At 45.3% G+C, this 17,564-nt stretch overlaps 2 protein-coding genes across 5 annotated transcripts in view; both read right to left on the bottom strand.

Annotated features, from left to right (window-relative positions):
• The window catches only part of LOC139547018 (uncharacterized), a 64,689-nt gene extending 60,257 nt beyond the window's left edge, over positions 1-4,432 (bottom strand). For all 4 annotated transcript variants that reach the window (XM_071356056.1, XM_071356059.1, XM_071356057.1 and 1 more), the window contains exons 1-6: positions 3,845-4,432; positions 3,112-3,708; positions 2,391-3,002; positions 1,485-2,084; positions 752-1,348; positions 31-642 (exon numbers count right to left, since the gene is read on the bottom strand). In XM_071356056.1, the coding sequence (XP_071212157.1) occupies positions 31-642; positions 752-1,348; positions 1,485-2,084; positions 2,391-3,002; positions 3,112-3,708; positions 3,845-4,367 (3,541 nt within the window). In that variant the 5' untranslated portion in view covers positions 4,368-4,432. The remainder of the gene's footprint in view (positions 1-30; positions 643-751; positions 1,349-1,484; positions 2,085-2,390; positions 3,003-3,111; positions 3,709-3,844) is intronic.
• Positions 4,433-4,581: 149 nt separating this feature from the next.
• Positions 4,582-12,393, bottom strand: LOC139547019 (collagen alpha-3(VI) chain-like). The gene is made up of 10 exons (XM_071356061.1): positions 11,819-12,393; positions 10,913-11,512; positions 10,180-10,776; positions 9,459-10,070; positions 8,553-9,152; positions 7,820-8,416; positions 7,099-7,710; positions 6,193-6,792; positions 5,460-6,056; positions 4,582-5,350 (listed from the first exon to the last, which is right to left on the bottom strand). Exons 1-10 carry the CDS (start codon positions 12,351-12,353, stop codon positions 4,671-4,673), a joined length of 6,030 nt encoding a protein of 2,009 aa, XP_071212162.1. The 5' UTR covers positions 12,354-12,393; the 3' UTR covers positions 4,582-4,670.
• Between the last annotated feature and the right edge of the window lie 5,171 nt (positions 12,394-17,564).

Raw genomic sequence — 17,564 nt, 5'->3', positions numbered from 1 at the left:
TGGAACTGATCAAAACCATATTTTTCTTACCTAGAATTGTTGGTATTACTGTTGTTGTCATGGTTGTGACCTGTACAATGACAGTGCGAATAGCAGAAAGAAGCTGCTGTTGGACGTTGGGGAGGTCAGTAAATTCAGACACGGAAAGAGCATAACTGGGGTCATAGGATATTTTTTGTAATTCTCTGCTATCAGAGCTCCTTGTTCCAATTCCAAACACCAAGACACCAAGCTCCTTGAGAGCCGACGCTGGTGTATCTACATTGTCAAAGGACCTTCCACCATTCAGCAGTATCAGAATCTGTGGAACACCTTCAAGGCGCCTACTTCCGGAGGAGGCAATAAAGACATTGTCCCTGACATACTGGAGAGCTGCTCCAGTGTTGAGGGGTCTCCCTCCTTTGTGCCTCAGGCCTTTTACGGTGTCCACAACGTCTTCCTTTGTTGTGTAAGTGTTCAGATAGAAGTGGGCCTCTGATTCTCTGCTATACTGGACCACAGAGACTCGATCTCTGTTCTCCTCCACAGTGAGTTTCTCTACCACTCTTTGAACAAAGTCACGCATTGCTGGAAAGCCATTCCTAGTGCCATCAGAACCATCCAGCAGGAATACTACATCCTTTCTGGCAATGCTTTGGTCCACTAAGAGTTTCAGAAACAAAACAGAAAATATGTTAACATTGCTTCAATGAACCTGAGACTGAAATATGTGTGTTGATTTAGTTGTCCTAGATAACGCATCCGTTCTTACCTATGACTGTCGGGGTTATGGGTGTGGCCTCAACTTGTACAGTTATGAGGGAGGAGAAAAACTGCTCCTGGACGCTGGGGAGGTCAGTGAATTCAGAAACAGACTGGGAAAAACTAGGATCAGTGGCAATCCTTTGAACCTCTCTGCTGGAATTTCTGGTTCCAATGCCAAAGATCAAGACCCCACTCTCTTTCAGGGCAGAAGCTGGTATGTCAACATTATCACTGGACCTTCCCCCACTCAGCAGTATCAGCATCTGAGGGACGCCCTCTTGGCTTCTGCTTCCAGAAGAGGCAGTAAGGACGTTGTCCCTTACGTATTGGAGGGCTGCCCCAGTGTTAAGGGGTCTACCTCCTCTGTGCCTCAGACTTTTCACAGTGTTAAGAATGTCCTCCTTTGTGGTGTATGTGTTCAGATAGAAATGAACTTCTTGATCTCTACCGTACTGGACAACAGAAACGCGGTCTTTGTCTCCTCCCACATTTAGTTTCCCCACTACTCTCTGAACAAAATCACGCATTGCTGGGAATCCATTCCTTGTGCCATCAGAACCATCCACAAGGAATACCACATCCTTTCTGGAGGTGTCCTGATCAACTGAGAAAATAAATAGATTATGTTAATCAGACTGTTGAAATGTGGGGCTTGTGGTCAAATTACACCGTCGTTTCTAAGACTCAGCTGACATTTTACTAACACTTCCTGACTCTCAATTAACATTGATGACACATACCTAAATCTGTTGTCGATTCTGGCGTAACGTCAATAACAACTGCCTCCACCGAGGACAGAAGTTGCTGCTGGATGTTTGGAAGGTCAGTGAAGTCAGAGACAGACAGAGCGTAACTGGGATCATGTGATATCCTCTGCAATTCTCTGCTATCAGAGCTCCTTGTTCCAATTCCAAAGATCAAGACCCCAAGCTCCTTCAGAGCAGAAGCTGGAGTGTCAACATTGTCAGAGGACCTTCCACCACTCAGCAGAATCAGTAACTGTGGAACACCTTCAGTGCGTCGACTTCCGGAGGAGGCAGTAAAGACATTGTCTCTCACGTACTGGAGAGCTGCTCCAGTGTTGAGAGGTCTCCCACCTTTGTGTCTCAGACCTCTTACAGTGTCGAGAATCTCTCCTTTTGTTGTGTATGTGTTCAGATAGAATTGGGCGGCTGGATCTCTACTGTACTGGACCACAGCCACGCGATCTTTGTTCTCATCCACACCGAGTGTCTCCACTACTCTTTGAACAAAGTCCCGCATTGCTGGGAATCCACTCCTCGTGCCATCAGATCCATCCAGCAAGAACACGACATCCCTCCTGGGAGCCTGACTCTCAACTAGAGAATGTGAATGTTCAGAAAAAGATTTTTATTAAATGATGCATAGGTAAGGGAAACACAGGACAAAGCTGCTTCCTTCACATGACAGTCATCCCTTTCCCTAATTTCAAACAACCATTCAAAGAAAGTGGCAATGTGTGCATTGGACTGAGTGCTATCATAGAGAACATTCCTACAGAGGTACGAAATAAATCCAACATGAAAGGCCTCGGGAGGCATCTACCTAAAATGTCAAAGCTATCAAATACTCAAATCCTGATGTAAGAGTGCAAATGGAACTGATCAAAACCATATTTTTCTTACCTAGAATTGTTGGTATTACTGTTGTTGTCATGGTTGTGACCTGTACAATGACAGTGCGAATAGCAGAAAGAAGCTGCTGTTGGACGTTGGGGAGGTCAGTAAATTCAGACACGGAAAGAGCATAACTGGGGTCATAGGATATTTTTTGTAATTCTCTGCTATCAGAGCTCCTTGTTCCAATTCCAAACACCAAGACACCAAGCTCCTTGAGAGCCGACGCTGGTGTATCTACATTGTCAAAGGACCTTCCACCATTCAGCAGTATCAGAATCTGTGGAACACCTTCAAGGCGCCTACTTCCGGAGGAGGCAATAAAGACATTGTCCCTGACATACTGGAGAGCTGCTCCAGTGTTGAGGGGTCTCCCTCCTTTGTGCCTCAGGCCTTTTACGGTGTCCACAACGTCTTCCTTTGTTGTGTAAGTGTTCAGATAGAAGTGGGCCTCTGATTCTCTGCTATACTGGACCACAGAGACTCGATCTCTGTTCTCCTCCACAGTGAGTTTCTCTACCACTCTTTGAACAAAGTCACGCATTGCTGGAAAGCCATTCCTAGTGCCATCAGAACCATCCAGCAGGAATACTACATCCTTTCTGGCAATGCTTTGGTCCACTAAGAGTTTCAGAAACAAAACAGAAAATATGTTAACATTGCTTCAATGAACCTGAGACTGAAATATGTGTGTTGATTTAGTTGTCCTAGATAACGCATCCGTTCTTACCTATGACTGTCGGGGTTATGGGTGTGGCCTCAACTTGTACAGTTATGAGGGAGGAGAAAAACTGCTCCTGGACGCTGGGGAGGTCAGTGAATTCAGAAACAGACTGGGAAAAACTAGGATCAGTGGCAATCCTTTGAACCTCTCTGCTGGAATTTCTGGTTCCAATGCCAAAGATCAAGACCCCACTCTCTTTCAGGGCAGAAGCTGGTATGTCAACATTATCACTGGACCTTCCCCCACTCAGCAGTATCAGCATCTGAGGGACGCCCTCTTGGCTTCTGCTTCCAGAAGAGGCAGTAAGGACGTTGTCCCTTACGTATTGGAGGGCTGCCCCAGTGTTAAGGGGTCTACCTCCTCTGTGCCTCAGACTTTTCACAGTGTTAAGAATGTCCTCCTTTGTGGTGTATGTGTTCAGATAGAAATGAACTTCTTGATCTCTACCGTACTGGACAACAGAAACGCGGTCTTTGTCTCCTCCCACATTTAGTTTCCCCACTACTCTCTGAACAAAATCACGCATTGCTGGGAATCCATTCCTTGTGCCATCAGAACCATCCACAAGGAATACCACATCCTTTCTGGAGGTGTCCTGATCAACTGAGAAAATAAATAGATTATGTTAATCAGACTGTTGAAATGTGGGGCTTGTGGTCAAATTACACCGTCGTTTCTAAGACTCAGCTGACATTTTACTAACACTTCCTGACTCTCAATTAACATTGATGACACATACCTAAATCTGTTGTCGATTCTGGCGTAACGTCAATAACAACTGCCTCCACCGAGGACAGAAGTTGCTGCTGGATGTTTGGAAGGTCAGTGAAGTCAGAGACAGACAGAGCGTAACTGGGATCATGTGATATCCTCTGCAATTCTCTGCTATCAGAGCTCCTTGTTCCAATTCCAAAGATCAAGACCCCAAGCTCCTTCAGAGCAGAAGCTGGAGTGTCAACATTGTCAGAGGACCTTCCACCACTCAGCAGAATCAGTAACTGTGGAACACCTTCAGTGCGTCGACTTCCGGAGGAGGCAGTAAAGACATTGTCTCTCACGTACTGGAGAGCTGCTCCAGTGTTGAGAGGTCTCCCACCTTTGTGTCTCAGACCTCTTACAGTGTCGAGAATCTCTCCTTTTGTTGTGTATGTGTTCAGATAGAATTGGGCGGCTGGATCTCTACTGTACTGGACCACAGCCACGCGATCTTTGTTCTCATCCACACCGAGTGTCTCCACTACTCTTTGAACAAAGTCCCGCATTGCTGGGAATCCACTCCTAGTGCCATCAGATCCATCCAGCAAGAACACGATATCCCTCCTGGGAGCCTGACTCTCAACTAGAGAATGTGAATGTTCAGAAAAAGAGTTTTATTAAATGATGCATAGGTAAGGGAAACAAAGGACAAAGCTGCTTCCTTCACATGACAGTCATCCCTTTCCCTAATCTCAAACAACCATTCAAAGAAAGTGGCAATGTGTGCATTGGACTGAGTGCTATCATAGAGAACATTCCTACAGAGGTACGAAATAAATCCAACATGAAAGGCCTCGGGAGGCATCTACCTAAAATGTCAAAGCTATCAAATACTCAAATCCTGATGTAAGAGTGCAAATGGAACTGATCAAAACCATATTTTTCTTACCTAGAATTGTTGGTGTCATGGTTGTGACCTGTACAATGACAGTGCTCATAGCAGAAAGAAGCTGCTGTTGGACGTTGGGGAGGTCAGTAAATTCAGACACGGAAAGAGCATAACTGGGGTCATAGGATATTTTTTGTAATTCTCTGCTATCAGAGCTCCTTGTTCCAATTCCAAACACCAAGACACCAAGCTCCTTGAGAGCAGACGCTGGTGTATCTACATTGTCAAAGGACCTTCCACCATTCAGCACTATCAGAATCTGTGGAACACCTTCAAGGCGCCTACTTCCGGAGGAGGCAATAAAGACATTGTCCCTGACATACTGGAGAGCTGCTCCAGTGTTGAGGGGTCTCCCTCCTTTGTGCCTCAGGCCTTTTACGGTGTCCACAACGTCTTCCTTTGTTGTGTAAGTGTTCAGATAGAAGTGGGCCTCTGATTCTCTGCTATACTGGACCACAGAGACTCGATCTCTGTTCTCCTCCACAGTGAGTTTCTCTACCACTCTTTGAACAAAGTCACGCATTGCTGGAAAGCCATTCCTAGTGCCATCAGAACCATCCAGCAGGAATACTACATCCTTTCTGGCAATGCTTTGGTCCACTAAGAGTTTCAGAAACAAAACAGAAAATATGTTAACATTGCTTCAATGAACCTGAGACTGAAATATGTGTGTTGATTTAGTTGTCCTAGATAACGCATCCGTTCTTACCTATGACTGTCGGGGTTATGGGTATGGCCTCAACTTGTACAGTTATGAGGGAGGAGAAAAACTGCTCCTGGACGCTGGGGAGGTCAGTGAATTCAGAAACAGACTGGGAAAAACTAGGATCAGTGGCAATCCTTTGAACCTCTCTGCTGGAATTTCTGGTTCCAATGCCAAAGATCAAGACCCCACTCTCTTTCAGGGCAGAAGCTGGTATGTCAACATTATCACTGGACCTTCCCCCACTCAGCAGTATCAGCATCTGAGGGACGCCCTCTTGGCTTCTGCTTCCAGAGGAGGCAGTAAGGACGTTGTCCCTTACGTATTGGAGGGCTGCCCCAGTGTTAAGGGGTCTACCTCCTCTGTGCCTCAGACTTTTCACAGTGTTAAGAATGTCCTCCTTTGTGGTGTATGTGTTCAGATAGAAATGAACTTCTTGATCTCTACCGTACTGGACAACAGAAACGCGGTCTTTGTCTCCTCCCACATTGAGTTTCCCCACTACTCTCTGAACAAAATCACGCATTGCTGGGAATCCATTCCTTGTGCCATCAGAACCATCCACAAGGAATACCACATCCTTTCTGGAGGTGTCATGATCAACTGAGAAAATAAATAGATTATGTTAATCAGACTGTTGAAATGTGGGGCTTGTGGTCAAATTACACCGTCGTTTCTAAGACTCAGCTGACATTTTACTAACACTTCCTGACTCTCAATTAACATTGATGACACATACCTAAATCTGTTGTCGATTCTGGCGTAACGTCAATAACAACTGCCTCCACCGAGGACAGAAGTTGCTGCTGGATGTTTGGAAGGTCAGTGAAGTCAGAGACAGACAGAGCGTAACTGGGATCATGTGATATCCTCTGCAATTCTCTGCTATCAGAGCTCCTTGTTCCAATTCCAAAGATCAAGACCCCAAGCTCCTTCAGAGCAGAAGCTGGAGTGTCAACATTGTCAGAGGACCTTCCACCACTCAGCAGAATCAGTAACTGTGGAACACCTTCAGTGCGTCGACTTCCGGAGGAGGCAGTAAAGACATTGTCTCTCACGTACTGGAGAGCTGCTCCAGTGTTGAGAGGTCTCCCACCTTTGTGTCTCAGACCTCTTACAGTGTCAAGAATCTCTCCTTTTGTTGTGTATGTGTTCAGATAGAATTGGGCGGCTGGATCTCTACTGTACTGGACCACAGCCACGCGATCTTTGTTCTCATCCACACCGAGTGTCTCCACTACTCTTTGAACAAAGTCCCGCATTGCTGGGAATCCACTCCTAGTGCCATCAGATCCATCCAGCAAGAACACGACATCCCTCCTGGGAGCCTGACTCTCAACTAGAGAATGTGAATGTTCAGAAAAAGAGTTTTATTAAATGATGCATAGGTAAGGGCAACACAGGACAAAGCTGCTTCCTTCACATGACAGTCATCCCTTTCCCTAATCTCAAACAACCATTCAAAGAAAGTGGCAATGTGTGCATTGGACTGAGTGCTATCATAGAGAACATTCCTACAGAGGTACGAAATAAATCCAACATGAAAGGCCTCGGGAGGCATCTACCTAAAATGTCAAAGCTATCAAATACTCAAATCCTGATGTAAGAGTGCAAATGGAACTGATCAAAACCATATTTTTCTTACCTAGAATTGTTGGTATTACTGTTGTTGTCATGGTTGTGACCTGTACAATGACAGTGCTCATAGCAGAAAGAAGCTGCTGTTGGACGTTGGGGAGGTCAGTAAATTCAGACACGGAAAGAGCATAACTGGGGTCATAGGATATTTTTTGTAATTCTCTGCTATCAGAGCTCCTTGTTCCAATTCCAAACACCAAGACACCAAGCTCCTTGAGAGCAGACGCTGGTGTATCTACATTGTCAAAGGACCTTCCACCATTCAGCAGTATCAGAATCTGTGGAACACCTTCAAGGCGCCTACTTCCGGAGGAGGCAATAAAGACATTGTCCCTGACATACTGGAGAGCTGCTCCAGTGTTGAGGGGTCTCCCTCCTTTGTGCCTCAGGCCTTTTACGGTGTCCACAACGTCTTCCTTTGTTGTGTAAGTGTTCAGATAGAAGTGGGCCTCTGATTCTCTGCTATACTGGACCACAGAGACTCGATCTCTGTTCTCCTCCACAGTGAGTTTCTCTACCACTCTTTGAACAAAGTCACGCATTGCTGGAAAGCCATTCCTAGTGCCATCAGAACCATCCAGCAGGAATACTACATCCTTTCTGGCAATGCTTTGGTCCACTAAGAGTTTCAGAAACAAAACAGAAAATATGTTAACATTGCTTCAATGAACCTGAGACTGAAATATGTGTGTTGATTTAGTTGTCCTAGATAACGCATCCGTTCTTACCTATGACTGTCGGGGTTATGGGTGTGGCCTCAACTTGTACAGTTATGAGGGAGGAGAAAAACTGCTCCTGGACGCTGGGGAGGTCAGTGAATTCAGAAACAGACTGGGAAAAACTAGGATCAGTGGCAATCCTTTGAACCTCTCTGCTGGAATTTCTGGTTCCAATGCCAAAGATCAAGACCCCACTCTCTTTCAGGGCAGAAGCTGGTATGTCAACATTATCACTGGACCTTCCCCCACTCAGCAGTATCAGCATCTGAGGGACGCCCTCTTGGCTTCTGCTTCCAGAGGAGGCAGTAAGGACGTTGTCCCTTACGTATTGGAGGGCTGCCCCAGTGTTAAGGGGTCTACCTCCTCTGTGCCTCAGACTTTTCACAGTGTTAAGAATGTCCTCCTTTGTGGTGTATGTGTTCAGATAGAAATGAACTTCTTGATCTCTACCGTACTGGACCACAGAAACGCGGTCTTTGTCTCCTCCCACATTGAGTTTCCCCACTACTCTCTGAACAAAATCACGCATTGCTGGGAATCCATTCCTTGTGCCATCAGAACCATCCACAAGGAATACCACATCCTTTCTGGAGGTGTCATGATCAACTGAGAAAATAAATAGATTATGTTAATCAGACTGTTGAAATGTGGGGCTTGTGGTCAAATTACACCGTCGTTTCTAAGACTCAGCTGACATTTTACTAACACTTCCTGACTCTCAATTAACAGTGATGACACATACCTAAATCTGTTGTCGATTCTGGCGTAACGTCAATAACAACTGCCTCCACCGAGGACAGAAGTTGCTGCTGGATGTTTGGAAGGTCAGTGAAGTCAGAGACAGACAGAGCGTAACTGGGATCATGTGATATCCTCTGCAATTCTCTGCTATCAGAGCTCCTTGTTCCAATTCCAAAGATCAAGACCCCAAGCTCCTTCAGAGCAGAAGCTGGAGTGTCAACATTGTCAGAGGACCTTCCACCACTCAGCAGAATCAGCAACTGTGGAACACCTTCAGTGCGTCGACTTCCGGAGGAGGCAGTAAAGACATTGTCTCTCACGTACTGGAGAGCTGCTCCAGTGTTGAGAGGTCTCCCACCTTTGTGTCTCAGACCTCTTACAGTGTCAAGAATCTCTCCTTTTGTTGTGTATGTGTTCAGATAGAATTGGGCGGCTGGATCTCTACTGTACTGGACCACAGCCACGCGATCTTTGTTCTCATCCACACCGAGTGTCTCCACTACTCTTTGAACAAAGTCCCGCATTGCTGGGAATCCACTCCTAGTGCCATCAGATCCATCCAGCAAGAACACGACATCCCTCCTGGGAGCCTGACTCTCAACTAGAGAATGTGAATGTTCAAAAAAAGAGTTTTATTAAATGATGCATAGGTAAGGGCAACACAGGACAACGCTGCTTCCTTCACATGACAGTCATCCCTTTCCCTAATCTCAAACAACCATTCAAAGAAAGTGGCAATGTGTGCATTGGACTGAGTGCTATCATAGAGAACATTCCTACAGAGGTACGAAATAAATCCAACATGAAAGGCCTCGGGAGGCATCTACCTAAAATGTCAAAGCTATCAAATACTCAAATCCTGATGTAAGAGTGCAAATGGAACTGATCAAAACCATATTTTTCTTACCTAGAATTGTTGGTATTACTGTTGTTGTCATGGTTGTGACCTGTACAATGACAGTGCTCATAGCAGAAAGAAGCTGCTGTTGGACGTTGGGGAGGTCAGTAAATTCAGACACGGAAAGAGCATAACTGGGGTCATAGGATATTTTTTGTAATTCTCTGCTATCAGAGCTCCTTGTTCCAATTCCAAACACCAAGACACCAAGCTCCTTGAGAGCAGACGCTGGTGTATCTACATTGTCAAAGGACCTTCCACCATTCAGCAGTATCAGAATCTGTGGAACACCTTCAAGGCGCCTACTTCCGGAGGAGGCAATAAAGACATTGTCCCTGACATACTGGAGAGCTGCTCCAGTGTTGAGGGGTCTCCCTCCTTTGTGCCTCAGGCCTTTTACGGTGTCCACAACGTCTTCCTTTGTTGTGTAAGTGTTCAGATAGAAGTGGGCCTCTGATTCTCTGCTATACTGGACCACAGAGACTCGATCTCTGTTCTCCTCCACAGTGAGTTTCTCTACCACTCTTTGAACAAAGTCACGCATTGCTGGAAAGCCATTCCTAGTGCCATCAGAACCATCCAGCAGGAATACTACATCCTTTCTGGCAATGCTTTGGTCCACTAAGAGTTTCAGAAACAAAACAGAAAATATGTTAACATTGCTTCAATGAACCTGAGACTGAAATATGTGTGTTGATTTAGTTGTCCTAGATAACGCATCCGTTCTTACCTATGACTGTCGGGGTTATGGGTATGGCCTCAACTTGTACAGTTATGAGGGAGGAGAAAAACTGCTCCTGGACGCTGGGGAGGTCAGTGAATTCAGAAACAGACTGGGAAAAACTAGGATCAGTGGCAATCCTTTGAACCTCTCTGCTGGAATTTCTGGTTCCAATGCCAAAGATCAAGACCCCACTCTCTTTCAGGGCAGAAGCTGGTATGTCAACATTATCACTGGACCTTCCCCCACTCAGCAGTATCAGCATCTGAGGGACGCCCTCTTGGCTTCTGCTTCCAGAGGAGGCAGTAAGGACGTTGTCCCTTACGTATTGGAGGGCTGCCCCAGTGTTAAGGGGTCTACCTCCTCTGTGCCTCAGACTTTTCACAGTGTTAAGAATGTCCTCCTTTGTGGTGTATGTGTTCAGATAGAAATGAACTTCTTGATCTCTACCGTACTGGACAACAGAAACGCGGTCTTTGTCTCCTCCCACATTGAGTTTCCCCACTACTCTCTGAACAAAATCACGCATTGCTGGGAATCCATTCCTTGTGCCATCAGAACCATCCACAAGGAATACCACATCCTTTCTGGAGGTGTCATGATCAACTGAGAAAATAAATAGATTATGTTAATCAGACTGTTGAAATGTGGGGCTTGTGGTCAAATTACACCGTCGTTTCTAAGACTCAGCTGACATTTTACTAACACTTCCTGACTCTCAATTAACAGTGATGACACATACCTAAATCTGTTGTCGATTCTGGCGTAACGTCAATAACAACTGCCTCCACCGAGGACAGAAGTTGCTGCTGGATGTTTGGAAGGTCAGTGAAGTCAGAGACAGACAGAGCGTAACTGGGATCATGTGATATCCTCTGCAATTCTCTGCTATCAGAGCTCCTTGTTCCAATTCCAAAGATCAAGACCCCAAGCTCCTTCAGAGCAGAAGCTGGAGTGTCAACATTGTCAGAGGACCTTCCACCACTCAGCAGAATCAGTAACTGTGGAACACCTTCAGTGCGTCGACTTCCGGAGGAGGCAGTAAAGACATTGTCTCTCACGTACTGGAGAGCTGCTCCAGTGTTGAGAGGTCTCCCACCTTTGTGTCTCAGACCTCTTACAGTGTCAAGAATCTCTCCTTTTGTTGTGTATGTGTTCAGATAGAATTGGGCGGCTGGATCTCTACTGTACTGGACCACAGCCACGCGATCTTTGTTCTCATCCACACCGAGTGTCTCCACTACTCTTTGAACAAAGTCCCGCATTGCTGGGAATCCACTCCTAGTGCCATCAGATCCATCCAGCAAGAACACGACATCCCTCCTGGGAGCCTGACTCTCAACTAGAGAATGTGAATGTTCAGAAAAATAGTTTTATTAAATGATGCATAGGTAAGGGAAACACAGGACAAAGCTGCTTCCTTCACATGACAGTCATCCCTTTCCCTAATCTCAAACAACCATTCAAAGAAAGTGGCAATGTGTGCTTTGGACTGAGTGCTATCATAGAGAACATTCCTACAGAGGTACGAAATAAATCCAACATGAAAGGCCTCGGGAGGCATCTACCTAAAATGTCAAAGCTATCAAATACTCAAATCCTGATGTAAGAGTGCAAATGGAACTGATCAAAACCATATTTTTCTTACCTAGAATTGTTGGTATTACTGTTGTTGTCATGGTTGTGACCTGTACAATGACAGTGCTCATAGCAGAAAGAAGCTGCTGTTGGACGTTGGGGAGGTCAGTAAATTCAGACACGGAAAGAGCATAACTGGGGTCATAGGATATTTTTTGTAATTCTCTGCTATCAGAGCTCCTTGTTCCAATTCCAAACACCAAGATACCAAGCTCCTTGAGAGCAGACGCTGGTGTATCTACATTGTCAAAGGACCTTCCACCATTCAGCAGTATCAGAATCTGTGGAACACCTTCAAGGCGCCTACTTCCGGAGGAGGCAATAAAGACATTGTCCCTGACATACTGGAGAGCTGCTCCAGTGTTGAGGGGTCTCCCTCCTTTGTGCCTCAGGCCTTTTACGGTGTCCACAACGTCTTCCTTTGTTGTGTAAGTGTTCAGATAGAAGTGGGCCTCTGATTCTCTGCTATACTGGACCACAGAGACTCGATCTCTGTTCTCCTCCACAGTGAGTTTCTCTACCACTCTTTGAACAAAGTCACGCATTGCTGGAAAGCCAATCCTAGTGCCATCAGAACCATCCAGCAGGAATACTACATCCTTTCTGGCAATGCTTTGGTCCACTAAGAGTTTCAGAAACAAAACAGAAAATATGTTAACATTGCTTCAATGAACCTGAGACTGAAATCTGTGTGTTGCTTTAGTTGTCCTAGATAACGCATCTGTTCTTACCTATGACTGTCGGGGTTATGGGTGTGGCCTCAACTTGTGCAATTATGAGTGAGGAGAAAAACTGCTCCTGGACGCTGGGGAGGTCAGTGAATTCAGAAACAGACTGGGAAAAACTAGGATCAGTGGCAATCATTTGAACCTCTCTGCTGGAATTTCTGGTTCCAATGCCAAAGATCAAGACCCCACTCTCTTTCAGGGCAGAAGCTGGTATGTCAACATTATCACTGGACCTTCCCCCACTCAGCAGTATCAGCATCTGAGGGACGCCCTCTTGGCTTCTGCTTCCAGAGGAGGCAGTAAGGACGTTGTCCCTTACGTATTGGAGGGCTGCACCAGTGTTAAGGGGTCTACCTCCTCTGTGCCTCAGACTTCTCACAGTGTTAAGAATGTCCTCCTTTGTGGTGTATGTGTTCAGATAGAAATGAACTTCTTGATCTCTACCGTACTGGACAACAGAAACGCGGTCTTTGTCTCCTCCCACATTGAGTTTCCCCACTACTCTCTGAACAAAATCACGCATTGCTGGGAATCCATTCCTTGTGCCATCAGAACCATCCACAAGGAATACCACATCCTTTCTGGAGGTGTCATGATCAACTGAGAAAATAAATAGATTATGTTAATCAGACTGTTGAAATGTGGGGCTTGTGGTCAAATTACACCGTCGTTTCTAAGACTCAGCTGACATTTTACTAACACTTCCTGACTCTCAATTAACAGTGATGACACATACCTAAATCTGTTGTCGATTCTGGCGTAACGTCAATAACAACTGCCTCCACCGAGGACAGAAGTTGCTGCTGGATGTTTGGAAGATCAGTGAAGTCAGAGACAGACAGAGCGTAACTGGGATCATGTGATATCCTCTGCAATTCTCTGCTATCAGAGCTCCTTGTTCCAATTCCAAAGATCAAGACCCCAAGCTCCTTCAGAGCAGAAGCTGGAGTGTCAACATTGTCAGAGGACCTTCCACCACTCAGCAGAATCAGTAACTGTGGAACACCTTCAGTGCGTCGACTTCCGGAGGAGGCAGTAAAGACATTGTCTCTCACGTACTGGAGAGCTGCTCCAGTGTTGAGAGGTCTCCCACCTTTGTGTCTCAGACCTCTTACAGTGTCAAGAATCTCTCCTTTTGTTGTGTATGTGTTCAGATAGAATTGGGCGGCTGGATCTCTACTGTACTGGACCACAGCCACGCGATCTTTGTTCTCATCCACACCGAGTGTCTCCACTACTCTTTGAACAAAGTCCCGCATTGCTGGGAATCCACTCCTAGTGCCATCAGATCCATCCAGCAAGAACACGACATCCCTCCTGGGAGCCTGACTCTCAACTAGAGAATGTGAATGTTCAGAAAAAGAGTTTTATTAAATGATGCATAGGTAAGGGCAACACAGGACAACGCTGCTTCCTTCACATGACAGTCATCCCTTTCCCTAATCTCAAACAACCATTCAAAGAAAGTGGCAATGTGTGCATTGGACTGAGTGCTATCATAGAGAACATTCCTACAGAGGTACGAAATAAATCCAACATGAAAGGCCTCGGGAGGCATCTACCTAAAATGTCAAAGCTATCAAATACTCAAATCCTGATGTAAGAGTGCAAATGGAACTGATCAAAACCATATTTTTCTTACCTAGAATTGTTGGTATTACTGTTGTTGTCATGGTTGTGACCTGTACAATGACAGTGCTCATAGCAGAAAGAAGCTGCTGTTGGACGTTGGGGAGGTCAGTAAATTCAGACACGGAAAGAGCATAACTGGGGTCATAGGATATTTTTTGTAATTCTCTGCTATCAGAGCTCCTTGTTCCAATTCCAAACACCAAGATACCAAGCTCCTTGAGAGCAGACGCTGGTGTATCTACATTGTCAAAGGACCTTCCACCATTCAGCAGTATCAGAATCTGTGGAACACCTTCAAGGCGCCTACTTCCGGAGGAGGCAATAAAGACATTGTCCCTGACATACTGGAGAGCTGCTCCAGTGTTGAGGGGTCTCCCTCCTTTGTGCCTCAGGCCTTTTACGGTGTCCACAACGTCTTCCTTTGTTGTGTAAGTGTTCAGATAGAAGTGGGCCTCTGATTCTCTGCTATACTGGACCACAGAGACTCGATCTCTGTTCTCCTCCACAGTGAGTTTCTCTACCACTCTTTGAACAAAGTCACGCATTGCTGGAAAGCCAATCCTAGTGCCATCAGAACCATCCAGCAGGAATACTACATCCTTTCTGGCAATGCTTTGGTCCACTAAGAGTTTCAGAAACAAAACAGAAAATATGTTAACATTGCTTCAATGAACCTGAGACTGAAATCTGTGTGTTGCTTTAGTTGTCCTAGATAACGCATCTGTTCTTACCTATGACTGTCGGGGTTATGGGTGTGGCCTCAACTTGTGCAATTATGAGTGAGGAGAAAAACTGCTCCTGGACGCTGGGGAGGTCAGTGAATTCAGAAACAGACTGGGAAAAACTAGGATCAGTGGCAATCATTTGAACCTCTCTGCTGGAATTTCTGGTTCCAATGCCAAAGATCAAGACCCCACTCTCTTTCAGGGCAGAAGCTGGTATGTCAACATTATCACTGGACCTTCCCCCACTCAGCAGTATCAGCATCTGAGGGACGCCCTCTTGGCTTCTGCTTCCAGAGGAGGCAGTAAGGACGTTGTCCCTTACGTATTGGAGGGCTGCACCAGTGTTAAGGGGTCTACCTCCTCTGTGCCTCAGACTTCTCACAGTGTTAAGAATGTCCTCCTTTGTGGTGTATGTGTTCAGATAGAAATGAACTTCTTGATCTCTACCGTACTGGACAACAGAAACGCGGTCTTTGTCTCCTCCCACATTGAGTTTCCCCACTACTCTCTGAACAAAATCACGCATTGCTGGGAATCCATTCCTTGTGCCATCAGAACCATCCACAAGGAATACCACATCCTTTCTGGATGTGTCCTGATCAACTGAGAAAATAAATAGATTATGTTAATCAGACTGTTGAAATGTGGGGCTTGTGGTCAAATTACACCGTCATTTCTAAGACTCAGCTGACATTTTACTAACACTTCCTGACTCTCAATTAACAGTGATGACACATACCTAAATCTGTTGTCGATTCTGGCGTAACGTCAATAACAACTGCCTCCACCGAGGACAGAAGTTGCTGCTGGATGTTTGGAAGGTCAGTGAAGTCAGAGACAGACAGAGCGTAACTGGGATCATGTGATATCCTCTGCAATTCTCTGCTATCAGAGCTCCTTGTTCCAATGCCAAAGATCAAGACCCCAAGCTCCTTCAGAGCAGAAGCTGGAGTGTCAACATTGTCAGAGGACCTTCCACCACTCAGCAGAATCAGTAACTGTGGAACACCTTCAGTGCGTCGACTTCCGGAGGAGGCAGTAAAGACATTGTCTCTCACGTACTGGAGAGCTGCTCCAGTGTTGAGAGGTCTCCCACCTTTGTGTCTCAGACCTCTTACAGTGTCGAGAATCTCTCCTTTTGTTGTGTATGTGTTCAGATAGAATTGGGCGGCTGGATCTCTACTGTACTGGACCACAGCCACGCGATCTTTGTTCTCATCCACACCGAGTGTCTCCACTACTCTTTGAACAAAGTCCCGCATTGCTGGGAATCCACTCCTAGTGCCATCAGATCCATCCAGCAAGAACACGACATCCCTCCTGGGAGCCTGACTCTCAACTAGAGAATGTGAATGTTCAGAAAAAGAGTTTTATTAAATGATGCATAGGTAAGGGAAACACAGGACAAAGCTGCTTCCTTCACATGACAGTCATCCCTTTCCCTAATCTCAAACAACCATTCAAAGAAAGTGGCAATGTGTGCATTGGACTGAGTGCTATCATAGAGAACATTCCTACAGAGGTACGAAATAAATCCAACATGAAAGGCCTCGGGAGGCATCTACCTAAAATGTCAAAGCTATCAAATACTCAAATCCTGATGTAAGAGTGCAAATGGATCTGATCAAAACCATATTTTTCTTACCTAGTATTGTTGGTATTACTGTTGGTGTCATGGCTGTGTCCTGTACAATGACAGTGCTCATAGCAGAAAGAAGCTGCTGTTGGACGTTGGGGAGGTCAGTAAATTCAGACACGGAAAGAGCATAACTGGGGTCATAGGATATATTCTGTAATTCTTTGCTATCAGAGCTCCTTGTTCCAATTCCAATCACCAAGACACCAAGCTCCTTGAGAGCAGATGCTGGTGCATCCACATTGTCTCTTGACCGTCCACTACTAATCAGAATGAGTATTTGTTTCACCCCCTCCAAGTGTCTACTCCCAGAGGAGCTTGTTAAGACATTTTCTTTCACAAACTTCAGAGCTGCTCCAGTATTAAGGGGTCTTCCTCCTTTATGTGAGAGTCCCCTCACAGACTTCAACATGTCTTCCTTTCTCAGAAATGAATTCAAATAAAAATGTGCCACCGCCAAGTTACTAAATTGTACCACTGCCACTCTGTCATTGTTTTCTTCCACTTTGATATTTTCAATGATTTTGTGGAGGAAATCACGAATTGCTGGGAATTCTTTTCTGGTGTTATCTGATCCATCCAGAAGAAACACAATATCTCTCCTATTTCCGTCATTTCCCACTGTTTCCACTGTCCAATAAACCATAAATTAATGCAATACATGAAACAATTCAATAAAAAACATATGACCTGTTTAAAACTTAAATAATTGATGTTGTTCTTTTCAAAAATCAAATAAAGAGAATCAACGTTTACAGTAAGTCGCCAGTACAGTTTAATATTTCTTACCAACTCTAGTTTCCTCTTGTGGTCTCACTTGAGCAAGATGTGTCTCCAAATTTTCCTGGATGTTTTGAAGGTTTGCAAAATCAGGGACTGAATAAGAATAATTTGGAAGAGATGATATCGATTGCATTTCAACCAAATCAGTCATCCTTGATCCAATTGCAAACGTTACAACCCCCAAAGTCTTGAGTGCCCTGGAAGGACCTCGAGGAGAATCTCTAGATCTGCCACCAGTCAGCAGCACTAGGA

This window comes from Salvelinus alpinus, chromosome 20 (assembly GCF_045679555.1).
Source record: "Salvelinus alpinus chromosome 20, SLU_Salpinus.1, whole genome shotgun sequence".
In the NCBI taxonomy this organism is placed as follows: domain Eukaryota; kingdom Metazoa; phylum Chordata; class Actinopteri; order Salmoniformes; family Salmonidae; genus Salvelinus; species Salvelinus alpinus.
Note: the sequence above shows the minus strand (reverse complement) of the source record. Positions and strands in the feature narration are given on the sequence as shown.

What these genes read in the sequence shown, in the direction of transcription:
- LOC139547019 (XM_071356061.1), bottom strand. Translation starts at nt 12,353, where the DNA reads ATGCGTGACTTTGTTCAAAGAGTGGTAGAGAAACTCACTGTGGAGGAG. An exon ending in AGTAATACCAACAATTCTAG is followed by an intron (nt 11,513 to 11,818) that starts GTAAGAAAAATA and finishes CACATTCTCTAG; the next exon opens with TTGAGAGTCAGGCTCCCAGG. An exon ending in AGTAATACCAACAATTCTAG is followed by an intron (nt 9,153 to 9,458) that starts GTAAGAAAAATA and finishes CACATTCTCTAG; the next exon opens with TTGAGAGTCAGGCTCCCAGG.